At 44.8% G+C, this 12946-nt stretch overlaps 1 protein-coding gene across 1 annotated transcript in view; it reads right to left on the reverse strand.

The window, feature by feature from the left end:
- LOC133547943 (teashirt homolog 3-like) overlaps positions 1 to 12354 on the reverse strand; it is a 50582-nt gene extending 38228 nt beyond the window's left edge. Inside the window, exons 1-5 of the mRNA XM_061893408.1 lie at positions 12337 to 12354; positions 12212 to 12219; positions 12127 to 12134; positions 12042 to 12049; positions 11957 to 11964 (exon numbers count right to left, since the gene is read on the reverse strand). Of these exons, the coding sequence (XP_061749392.1) occupies positions 11957 to 11964; positions 12042 to 12049; positions 12127 to 12134; positions 12212 to 12219; positions 12337 to 12354 (50 nt within the window). The remainder of the gene's footprint in view (positions 1 to 11956; positions 11965 to 12041; positions 12050 to 12126; positions 12135 to 12211; positions 12220 to 12336) is intronic.
- Positions 12355 to 12946: the final 592 nt, after the last annotated feature.

Raw genomic sequence — 12946 nt, forward strand, 5'->3', positions numbered from 1 at the left:
GAACCATCCGGACTGTTCTAGGGTCAAATTTTAAACAATAATTATGTAAAAGTTATCAGACAATTCTTATGCTTTAAGGCCATTGCTATAGTTATTATCAATTGTGCTGAAGTTGTACTTTTCTATCGGTGCAAAGGCACACAACAGGTAATCTTGCTTTGCAAGTTGTCTCGTATCAACAGTTTGTTTCCAGATCCTGCCTGCTGACCACCAAGGACAAACATGGACTACCTCGGCGCTGACAGGACAGAGACTGGGCGAGATCACCAGTGTCAGCACATTTCCATTCAGAATAATCATGTGTTGTGTCTACTGGGGTGACGCTAACTAGGGACCTACCGAATACATAGAGGAGCACGTGGGACTGTACCTTAGAGCATGGGGCCAAACTGTAACTGAGTGTACAGCCCCATACGTCTCTCCTCATCAGTAAAATTACACTCTGTCTCTGCTTGGTTCCTTCTTCTTGTCTTGTGTAATAGATAGTCCCGTGTTTGAACCTGACAAAAGTGTTCCAGGCAGCATGTGTGATGGTATGGGGGTGTATTAGTGTGTTGTAGTCATCATGTGTGATGGTATGGGGGTGTATTAGTGTGTTGTAGTCATCATGTGTGATGGTATGGGGGTGTATTAGTGTGTTGTAGTCAGCATGTGTGATGGTATGGGGGTGTATTAGTGATTGTTGTAGGGTGAAAGTGTTGTAGTCAGCATGTGTGATGGTATGGGGGTGTATTAGTGTGTTGTAGTCATCATGTGTGATGGTATGGGGGTGTATTAGTGATTGTTGTAGGGTGAAAGTGTTGTAGTCAGCATGTGTGATGGTATGGGGGTGTATTAGTGATTGTTGTAGGGTGAAAGTGTTGTAGTCAGCATGTGTGATGGTATGGGGGTGTATTAGTGATTGTTGTAGGGTGAAAGTGTTGTAGGCAGCATGTGTGATGGTATGGGGGTGTATTAGTGATTGTTGTAGGGTGAAAGTGTTCTAGGCAGCATGTGTGATGGTATGGGGGTGTATTAGTGATTGTTGTAGGGTGAAAGTGTTGTAGTCAGCATGTGTGATGGTATGGGGGTGTATTAGTGATTGTTGTAGGGTGAAAGTGTTGTAGGCAGCATGTGTGATGGTATGGGGGTGTATTAGTGATTGTTGTAGGGTGAAAGTGTTGTAGTCAGCATGTGTGATGGTATGGGGGTGTATTAGTGATTGTTGTAGGGTGAAAGTGTTGTAGTCAGCATGTGTGATGGTATGGGGGTGTATTAGTGATTGTTGTAGGGTGAAAGTGTTGTAGTCAGCATGTGTGATGGTATGGGGGTGTATTAGTGATTGTTGTAGGGTGAAAGTGTTGTAGTCAGCATGTGTGATGGTATGGGGGTGTATTAGTGATTGTTGTAGGGTGAAAGTGTTGTAGTCAGCATGTGTGATGGTATGGGGGTGTATTAGTGATTGTTGTAGGGTGAAAGTGTTGTAGTCAGCATGTGTGATGGTATGGGGGTGTATTAGTGATTGTTGTAGGGTGAAAGTGTTCTAGGCAGCATGTGTGATGGTATGGGGGTGTATTAGTGATTGTTGTAGGGTGAAAGTGTGGTAGTCAGCATGTGTGATGGTATGGGGGTGTATTAGTGATTGTTGTAGGGTGAAAGTGTTGTAGTCAGCATGTGTGATGGTATGGGGGTGTATTAGTGATTGTTGTAGGGTGAAAGTGTTGTAGTCAGCATGTGTGATGGTATGGGGGTGTATTAGTGATTGTTGTAGGGTGAAAGTGTTGTAGTCAGCATGTGTGATGGTATGGGGGTGTATTAGTGATTGTTGTAGGGTGAAAGTGTGGTAGTCAACATGTGTGATGGTATGGGGGTGTATTAGTGATTGTTGTAGGGTGAAAGTGTTGTAGTCAGCATGTGTGATGGTATGGGGGTGTATTAGTGATTGTTGTAGGGTGAAAGTGTTGTAGTCAGCATGTGTGATGGTATGGGGGTGTATTAGTGATTGTTGTAGGGTGAAAGTGTTGTAGTCAGCATGTGTGATGGTATGGGGGTGTATTAGTGATTGTTGTAGGGTGAAAGTGTTGTAGTCAGCATGTGTGATGGTATGGGGGTGTATTAGTGATTGTTGTAGGGTGAAAGTGTTGTAGTCAGCATGTGTGATGGTATGGGGGTGTATTAGTGATTGTTGTAGGGTGAAAGTGTTGTAGTCAGCATGTGTGATGGTATGGGGGTGTATTAGTGATTGTTGTAGGGTGAAAGTGTTCTAGGCAGCATGTGTGATGGTATGGGGGTGTATTAGTGATTGTTGTAGGGTGAAAGTGTGGTAGTCAGCATGTGTGATGGTATGGGGGTGTATTAGTGATTGTTGTAGGGTGAAAGTGTTGTAGTCAGCATGTGTGATGGTATGGGGGTGTATTAGTGATTGTTGTAGGGTGAAAGTGTTCTAGGCAGCATGTGTGATGGTATGGGGGTGTATTAGTGATTGTTGTAGGGTGAAAGTGTTGTAGTCAGCATGTGTGATGGTATGGGGGTGTATTAGTGATTGTTGTAGGGTGAAAGTGTTGTAGTCAGCATGTGTGATGGTATGGGGGTGTATTAGTGATTGTTGTAGGGTGAAAGTGTTGTAGTCAGCATGTGTGATGGTATGGGGGTGTATTAGTGATTGTTGTAGGGTGAAAGTGTTGTAGTCAGCATGTGTGATGGTATGGGGGTGTATTAGTGATTGTTGTAGGGTGAAAGTGTTCTAGGCAGCATGTGTGATGGTATGGGGGTGTATTAGTGATTGTTGTAGGGTGAAAGTGTGGTAGTCAGCATGTGTGATGGTATGGGGGTGTATTAGTGATTGTTGTAGGGTGAAAGTGTTGTAGTCAGCATGTGTGATGGTATGGGGGTGTATTAGTGATTGTTGTAGGGTGAAAGTGTTGTAGTCAGCATGTGTGATGGTATGGGGGTGTATTAGTGATTGTTGTAGGGTGAAAGTGTTGTAGTCAGCATGTGTGATGGTATGGGGGTGTATTAGTGATTGTTGTAGGGTGAAAGTGTGGTAGTCAACATGTGTGATGGTATGGGGGTGTATTAGTGATTGTTGTAGGGTGAAAGTGTTGTAGTCAGCATGTGTGATGGTATGGGGGTGTATTAGTGATTGTTGTAGGGTGAAAGTGTTGTAGTCAGCATGTGTGATGGTATGGGGGTGTATTAGTGATTGTTGTAGGGTGAAAGTGTTGTAGTCAGCATGTGTGATGGTATGGGGGTGTATTAGTGATTGTTGTAGGGTGAAAGTGTTGTAGTCAGCATGTGTGATGGTATGGGGGTGTATTAGTGATTGTTGTAGGGTGAAAGTGTTGTAGTCAGCATGTGTGATGGTATGGGGGTGTATTAGTGATTGTTGTAGGGTGAAAGTGTTGTAGTCAGCATGTGTGATGGTATGGGGGTGTATTAGTGATTGTTGTAGGGTGAAAGTGTTCTAGGCAGCATGTGTGATGGTATGGGGGTGTATTAGTGATTGTTGTAGGGTGAAAGTGTGGTAGTCAGCATGTGTGATGGTATGGGGGTGTATTAGTGATTGTTGTAGGGTGAAAGTGTTGTAGTCAGCATGTGTGATGGTATGGGGGTGTATTAGTGATTGTTGTAGGGTGAAAGTGTTGTAGTCAGCATGTGTGATGGTATGGGGGTGTATTAGTGATTGTTGTAGGGTGAAAGTGTTGTAGTCAGCATGTGTGATGGTATGGGGGTGTATTAGTGATTGTTGTAGGGTGAAAGTGTGGTAGTCAGCATGTGTGATGGTATGGGGGTGTATTAGTGATTGTTGTAGGGTGAAAGTGTTCTAGTCAGCATGTGTGATGGTATGGGGGTGTATTAGTGATTGTTCTAGGGTGAAAGTGTTGTAGTCAGCATGTGTGATGGTATGGGGGTGTATTAGTGATTGTTGTAGGGTGAAAGTGTTGTAGTCAGCATGTGTGATGGTATGGGGGTGTATTAGTGATTGTTGTAGGGTGAAAGTGTTGTAGTCAGCATGTGTGATGGTATGGGGGTGTATTAGTGATTGTTGTAGGGTGAAAGTGTTGTAGTCAGCATGTGTGATGGTATGGGGGTGTATTAGTGATTGTTGTAGGGTGAAAGTGTTGTAGTCAGCATGTGTGATGGTATGGGGGTGTATTAGTGATTGTTGTAGGGTGAAAGTGTTGTAGTCAGCATGTGTGATGGTATGGGGGTGTATTAGTGATTGTTGTAGGGTGAAAGTGTTGTAGTCAGCATGTGTGATGGTATGGGGGTGTATTAGTGATTGTTGTAGGGTGAAAGTGTTCTAGGCAGCATGTGTGATGGTATGGGGGTGTATTAGTGATTGTTGTAGGGTGAAAGTGTGGTAGTCAGCATGTGTGATGGTATGGGGGTGTATTAGTGATTGTTGTAGGGTGAAAGTGTTGTAGTCAGCATGTGTGATGGTATGGGGGTGTATTAGTGATTGTTGTAGGGTGAAAGTGTTGTAGTCAGCATGTGTGATGGTATGGGGGTGTATTAGTGATTGTTGTAGGGTGAAAGTGTTGTAGTCAGCATGTGTGATGGTATGGGGGTGTATTAGTGATTGTTGTAGGGTGAAAGTGTTGTAGTCAGCATGTGTGATGGTATGGGGGTGTATTAGTGATTGTTGTAGGGTGAAAGTGTTCTAGGCAGCATGTGTGATGGTATGGGGGTGTATTAGTGATTGTTGTAGGGTGAAAGTGTTGTAGTCAGCATGTGTGATGGTATGGGGGTGTATTAGTGATTGTTGTAGGGTGAAAGTGTTGTAGTCAGCATGTGTGATGGTATGGGGGTGTATTAGTGATTGTTGTAGGGTGAAAGTGTTGTAGTCAGCATGTGTGATGGTATGGGGGTGTATTAGTGTGTTGTAGGGTGAAAGTGTTGTAGGCAGCATGTGTGATGGTATGGGGGTGTATTAGTGATTGTTGTAGGGTGAAAGTGTTGTAGTCAGCATGTGTGATGGTATGGGGGTGTATTAGTGATTGTTGTAGGGTGAAAGTGTTGTAGTCAGCATGTGTGATGGTATGGGGGTGTATTAGTGATTGTTGTAGGGTGAAAGTGTTGTAGTCAGCATGTGTGATGGTATGGGGGTGTATTAGTGATTGTTGTAGGGTGAAAGTGTTGTAGTCAGCATGTGTGATGGTATGGGGGTGTATTAGTGTGTTGTAGGCATGGCTAACTTACACACCTGTGAAGGCACCATTCATGCTGAAAGGTACATAAAAGTTTTGGAGCAACATTATCAAGGACGCCCCTGCTTTTTTCAGCAAGACAAGCCAGGTGTTCCAACAGCGTGGCTTCATAGTAAAAGAGTGCGGGTACTAGACTGGCCTGCCTGTAGTCCAGACATTGAAAATGTGAGGCAGGAGACTGTTGAACAACTTAAGCTGCACATCAAGCAAGAATGGGAAAGAATTGCACTTCAAAAAAGTGTCTCCTCAGTTCCCAAAGCTGCACTGAGTGTTGTTGAAAGGAAAGGCCATGTAACACACTGGTAAAAATGCCTTTTTTGCCATGTGTTGCTGCCATTACATTCTAACTTCATCATTATTTGCACACCAAAAAATCGAAAATTAAATATCTTGTCTTTTCAGTCTATTTAATTAAATATAAGTTGAAAAGGATTTGTTGTATTCTTTTTTTATTTAGCTTTTACAAAACTTCACTGCTTTTCTACTTTGTATGTATATAATTCAACACATAAATTGTACATGTAAACATTTAACAAAGATTATATATTTACATATTTCAACAAATATATTGTATTTGTAAATATTTTAACAAATATACTGTATAGAAAATATAAATACTTCAAGAAATATATTGTAATGTAAATATTTCAACAACAAATCTATATTGCATAAAAGAAGAGAATGAGAGCATGAATTTAAGGATGAAGGTGAGAATGTTGGTGAGTGAAGTGCTGACTCATCACTACTGAGTGTTGGAGAAGGCGGCAGCGCTGAAGGCAAAAGTCAAATTAGAACATCAAGTGGCGGGAAAAAGGTGCAGCGAAGCAGACGACTAATTGACAGCTGTCACCATGACAACAGAAGGTTCCATGCTGGGGGCGAGGCTGGCCTTTACACCATAAATATAGAAAGCAGAAACATTTTAACTGTAAACTATCACATGTTTACTATTAACTATAATCTATCAAATATGAAATATAAACAATTAGCTATCAAATGTGAATTATAATCTATTAGCTTCTGTGATGTATGATGTCTCAGGTGTGATGTATGATGTCTCAGGTGTGATGTATGATGTCTCAGGTGTGATGTATGATGTCTCAGGTGTGATGTATGATGTCTCAGGTGTGATGTATGATGTCTCAGGTGTGATGTATGATGTCTCAGGTGTGATGTATGATGTCTCAGGTGTGATGTATGATGTCTCAGGTGTGATGTATGATGTCTCAGGTGTGATGTATGATGTCCCAGGTGTGATGTATGATGTCTCAGGTGTGATGTATGATGTCTCAGGTGTGATGTATGATGTCTCAGGTGTGATGTATGATGTCCCAGGTGTGATGTATGATGTCTCAGGTGTGATGTATGATGTCTCAGGTGTGATGTATGATGTCCCAGGTGTGATGTATGATGTCTCAGGTGTGATGTATGATGTCCCAGGTGTGATGTATGATGTCTCAGGTGTAATGCATGATGTCTCAGGTGTGATGTATGATGTCTCAGGTGTGATGTATGATGTCTCAGGTGTGATGTATGATGTCTCAGGTGTGATGTATGATGTTTCTGGTGTGAATTTTGATGTCTCAGGTGTGATGTATGATGTCTCAGGTGTGATGTATGATGTCCGGTGTGATGTATGATGTCTCAGGTGTGATGTATGATGTCTCAGGTGTGATGTATGATGTCTCAGGTGTGATGTATGATGTCTCAGGTGTGATGTATGATGTCTCAGGTGTGATGTATGATGTCTCAGGTGTAATGTACGATGTCTCAGGTGTAATGTATGATGTCTCAGGTGTGATGTATGATGTCCCAGGTGTGATGTAAAATGTCTCAAGTGTGATGTATGATGTCTCAGGTGTGATGTATGATGTCCCAGGTGTGATGTATGATGTCTCAGGTGTGATGTATGATGTCTCAGGTGTGATGTATGATGTCTCAGGTGTGATGTATGATGTCTCAGGTGTGATGTATGATGTCTCAGGTGTGATGTATGATGTCTCAGGTGTAATGTATGATGTCTCAGGTGTGATGTATGATGTCTCAGGTGTGATGTATGATGTCTCAGGTGTGATGTATGATGTCTCAGGTGTGATGTATGATGTTTCTGGTGTGAATTTTGATGTCTCAGGTGTGATGTATGATGTCTCGGGTGTGATGTATGATGTCTCAGGTGTGATGTATGATGTCTCAGGTGTGATGTATGATGTCTCAGGTGTGATGTATGATGTCTCAGGTGTGATGTATGATGTCTCAGGTGTGATGTATGATGTCTTAGGCGTGATGTATGATGTCCGGTGTGATGTATGATGTCTCAGGTGTGATGTATGATGTCTCAGGTGTGATGTATGATGTCCGGTGTGATGTATGATGTCTCAGGTGTAATGTATGATGTCTCAGGTGTAATGTATGATGTCTCAGGTGTGATGTATGATGTCTCAGGTGTGATGTATGATGTCCCAGGTGTGATGTAAGATGTCTCAAGTGTGATGTAGGATGTCTCAGGTGTGATGTATGATGTCCCAGGTGTGATGTATGATGTCTCAGGTGTGATGTATGATGTCTCAGGTGTGATGTATGATGTCTCAGGTGTGATGTATGATGTCTCAGGTGTGATGTATGATGTCTCAGGTGTGATGTATGATGTCTCAGGTGTGATGTATGATGTTTCTGGTGTGAATTTTGATGTCTCAGGTGTGATGTATGATGTCTCAGCTGTGATGTATGATGTCTCAGGTGTGATGTATGATGTCCGGTGTGATGTATGATGTCTCAGGTGTAATGTATGATGTCTCAGGTGTGATGTATGATGTCTCAGGTGTGATGTATGATGTCTCAGGTGTGATGTATGATGTCTCAGGTGTGATGTATGATGTTTCTGGTGTGAATTTTGATGTCTCAGGTGTGATGTATGATGTCTCGGGTGTGATGTATGATGTCTCGGGTGTGATGTATGATGTCTCAGGTGTGATGTATGATATCTCAGGTGTGATGTATGATGTCTCAGGTGTGATGTATGATGTCTCAGGTGTGATGTATGATGTCCCAGGTGTGATGTATGATGTCTCAGGTGTGATGTATGATGTCTCAGGTGTGATGTATGATGTCTCAGGTGTGATGTATGATGTCTCAGGTGTGATGTATGATGTCTCAGGTGTGATGTATGATGTCTCAGGTGTGATGTATGATGTCTCAGGTGTGATGTATGATGTCCGGTGTGATGTATGATGTCTCAGGTGTGATGTATGATGTCTCAGGTGTGATGTATGATGTCTCAGGTGTGATGTATGATGTCTCAGGTGTGATGTATGATGTCCCAGGTGTGATGTATGATGTCTCAGGTGTGATGTATGATGTCTCAGGTGTGATGTATGATGTCTCAGGTGTGATGTATGATGTCTCAGGTGTGATGTATGATGTCCGGTGTGATGTATGATGTCTCAGGTGTGATGTATGATGTCTCAGGTGTGATGTATGATGTCTCAGGTGTGATGTATGATGTCTCAGGTGTGATGTATGATGTCTCAGGTGTGATGTATGATGTCTCAGGTGTGATGTATGATGTCCCAGGTGTGATGTATGATGTCTCAGGTGTGATGTATGATGTCTCAGGTGTGATGTATGATGTCTCAGGTGTGATGTATGATGTCTCAGGTGTGATGTATGATGTCTCAGGTGTGATGTATGATGTCTCAGGTGTGATGTATGATGTATGATGTCTCAGGTGTGATGTATGATGTCCCAGGTGTGATGTATGATGTCTCAGGTGTGATGTATGATGTCTCAGGTGTGATGTATGATGTCTCAGGTGTGATGTATGATGTCTCAGGTGTGATGTATGATGTCTCAGGTGTGATGTATGATGTCTCAGGTGTGATGTATGATGTCTCAGGTGTGATGTATGATGTCTCAGGTGTGATGTATGATGTCTCAGGTGTGATGTATGATGTCTCAGGTGTGATGTATGATGTCTCAGGTGTGATGTATGATGTCTCAGGTGTGATGTATGATGTATGATGTCTCAGGTGGGATGTATGATGTCCCAGGTGTGATGTATGATGTCTCAGGTGTGATGTATGATGTCTCAGGTGTGATGTATGATGTCTCAGGTGTGATGTATGATGTCTCAGGTGTGATGTATGATGTCTCAGGTGTGATGTATGATGTCTCAGGTGTGATGTATGATGTCTCAGGTGTGATGTATGATGTCTCAGGTGTGATGTATGATCATCCCGCTGCATGATGCTCACCTGCTAAACATCTTTCTGCTTACTTTGCTGTCTCTCCTTTCTGCTTGTCTCTGCCTGACCACTGACTCCATCAGCTCTGAATACTCACTGCTGATTGGCTGTTAGCACTCTGCATGTAACCAATCAGATGGTTGTGTGGGTGGGACAATGCTGCAGAGACGTACTGACAGAGGCAGAGGCAGAACTAAGCTGAGCAGCTTGTTAAGACTTTAGTTTATGCTGTAACACTTTGTTGTTCAGGCGGCCGCCTCAACAAGCAAGAAGTGCAGGAAACCCTGAGAAATGTATCATGGACTCTCTGCACATTTTGTACACGTTTGTGTACTTCTAACTCATGTTGCACTGGCTGACCGAGGGGGGAGGGGCCTAAACCACCATTACGTGTGTGTGTGTGTGTGAGTGTGTGTGTGTGTGTGTGTGTTTGACCATTAGGATCATTGATGAATGAGGCTGTCAGAGGGCAGACAATTAAATCAAATATGAAACAAAGTCTCCCTGATGGAACAAAGCATTCTTCTGCCTTGCCGTGTGTGTCTGTGTGTGTGTGTGTGTGTGTGTGTGTGTGTGTGTGTGTGTGTGTGTGTGTGTGTGTGTGTGTAAGTTTGCATTAATGTTTATATGTATTGTAAAGTCACTGCAGTATGCCGTGTGTACATGCACCACTGCACATATGTAATTACATGCATTACTGTGTGTGTGTGTGTGTGTGTGTGTGTGTGTGTGTGTGTATATTATAAAAGGTCTTCGGGTATCATCCAGGTAGAGTAAAGCAGTACATAAATACACAACATGTATTTGTATTAAATAAAGATAAATACACAACATGTATTTGTACTAAATAACCGCTGACTGTCTGGTTAGCTGGCGGCTTCAGAGCTAGTCGGCAACCGGTGGTGGCTAACAGCTAGCCACAGTTAGCTCTCTGCTAACTAGCCACCGCTCCGCAGCTGGTGGCTAACAGCTAGCCACAGTTAGCTCTCTGCTAACTAGCCACCGCTCCGCAGCTGGTGGCTAACAGCTAGCCACAGTTAGCTCTCTGCTAACTAGCCACCGCTCCGCAGCTGGTGGCTAACAGCTAGCTAGCCTCCAGCCACCTAGCCAGCGCGGGACCCTCCCGCATATAACGGACCACTGTTCCTCCACCAACTCCTGTCTCCTCTCCTCTGTCATGCTGTGGATGGTCGCACTGTGCCTGTCTCTCCATCTCTGGCCAACAAATGTGCGGCCATCAGCCAAGGATCCCAGGCTAACATCCACCACTGCCAGCATGCTACTCAAATACCCCGCTCTGCAACTCCTCAAATTCAACAACCACATCGCCATACCTCCAGACATCACAGCAACCATCAAAACACACCAACTGTTTCGCCGACCCAGATATACCCACAGAAAGTTGATTTACTCCCGGACTGAACAACACTGCATCCCATCACTCTGGTCAGCAACCGTCCCACACCCTGTGACATCACACCTCATCACAATAACAAACCACATGTGCGTTCTGCCTATCTGCAACCATTGACCTAAGCTCCCCCACCCATCCAACTTCACCCAACCCTTAAATTCGCTACGCTCAATACCCGCTGACTCAATAAAAAAGGACCAATAGTCAGTGAATTTATAACTGACAACAACATAGACTTTTTCAGCATAACCAAACCTGGCAACAACCACTGGAATAGATTCACCTGGACAGAACTACACCCCCCAGGATACACCTACATGGACTAACCATGTGACGGTGGTGGTGGTGGTATGGCTACATAACCAAACCTGGCAACAACCACTGGAATAGATTCACCTGGACAGAACTACACCCCAGGATACACCTACATGGACTAACCATGTGACGGTGGTGGTGGTGGTATGGCTACAATATACCACCAACACTTGAAACCCACCGCTGTAAACATCACAACCCCTCCTCCTTTGAGCACCAGTCATTCAAGCTGCCTGGCCCCAAACCCCTGGTCACTGCAATCATCTAACCCCCCCCCCCAAACCCAACTCTGCATTCCTGTCCGATCTCTCTGAATTTCTCCCCCAACTCTGTGCCATTTCACCTTCAGTCCTTCTACTGGGAGATTTCAACCTTCATGTTGACTCCACCACCTGCAAAACTGCCACTGAAGTTCAGGCCATTCTCGACTCATTTAATATCACCCAACACGTTGACACCCCCACCCACAAAAAAGGACACACCCTTGACTTAATTAGCACCACTGGACTCTCCATCAGCAACCTGACCAGCTTGAACCTCTCAGACCACCTGGCCCTCACCCTGGACATAGACCTCCCCACCCCCTTATCAAGCAGCAGCGCTCCATGTCATAGCAGAACATGAAATCAATCCACCCCCACCCTCTCTCTCTCTCTCTCTCCGCCCTACTGACTGACTCCACCTCCGATCACACCCTCACTTTGAACACCTCCCCCACTGAGCTGGTAAACAGCTACAACAGCACACTCTCCACCTGCCTCAATCAACTCTCAAAGAGAAGCGGTCTCACTGTTCACCTGGACACCTGCACACCACACCAACAGGAATACAGAGATGACCTCAACAATACACGCACTCCCCACTACTCCTAACACTGTTCACCTGGACACCTGCACACCACACCAACAGGAATACAGAGATGGCCTCAACAATACACGCACTCCCCACTACTCCTAACACTGTTCACCTGGACACCTGCACACCACACCAACAGGAATACAGAGATGACCTCAACAATACACGCACTCCCCACTACTCCTAACACTGTTCACCTGGACACCTGCACACCACACCAACAGGAATACAGAGATGACCTCAACAATACACACACTCCCCACTACTCCTCCATCATACAAACCGCCAGCAACAACCACTAGATACTCTTCTCTACTCTAACCCAACTCCTCAAACTCATGGACACCACCACCACCACCACCACCTCATTCACCACCACCACCACCTCATTCACCACCACCACCACCACCTCATTCACCACCACCACCTCATTCACCACCACCACCACCACCTCATTCACCACCACCACCTCATTCACCACCACCACCACCTCATTCACCACCACCACCACCTCATTCACCACCACCACCACCACCTCATTCACCACCACCACCTCATTCACCACCACCACCACCACCTCATTCACCACCACCACCTCATTCACCACCACCACCACCACCTCATTCACCACCACCACCTCATTCACCACCACCACCACCTCATTCACCACCACCACCACCTCATTCACCACCACCACCACCACCTCATTCACCACCACCACCTCATTCACCACCACCACCACCACCTCATTCACCACCACCACCTCATTCACCACCACCACCACCACCTCATTCACCACCACCACCACCACCACCTCATTCACCACCACCACCTCATTCACCACCACCACCACCACCTCATTCACCACCACCACCACCACCACCACCACCACCACCACCACCTCATTCACCACGACCACCACCACCTCATTC

Source organism: Nerophis ophidion, unplaced genomic scaffold (assembly GCF_033978795.1).
Source record: "Nerophis ophidion isolate RoL-2023_Sa unplaced genomic scaffold, RoL_Noph_v1.0 HiC_scaffold_286, whole genome shotgun sequence".
Taxonomy (NCBI): Eukaryota; Metazoa; Chordata; class Actinopteri; order Syngnathiformes; family Syngnathidae; genus Nerophis; species Nerophis ophidion.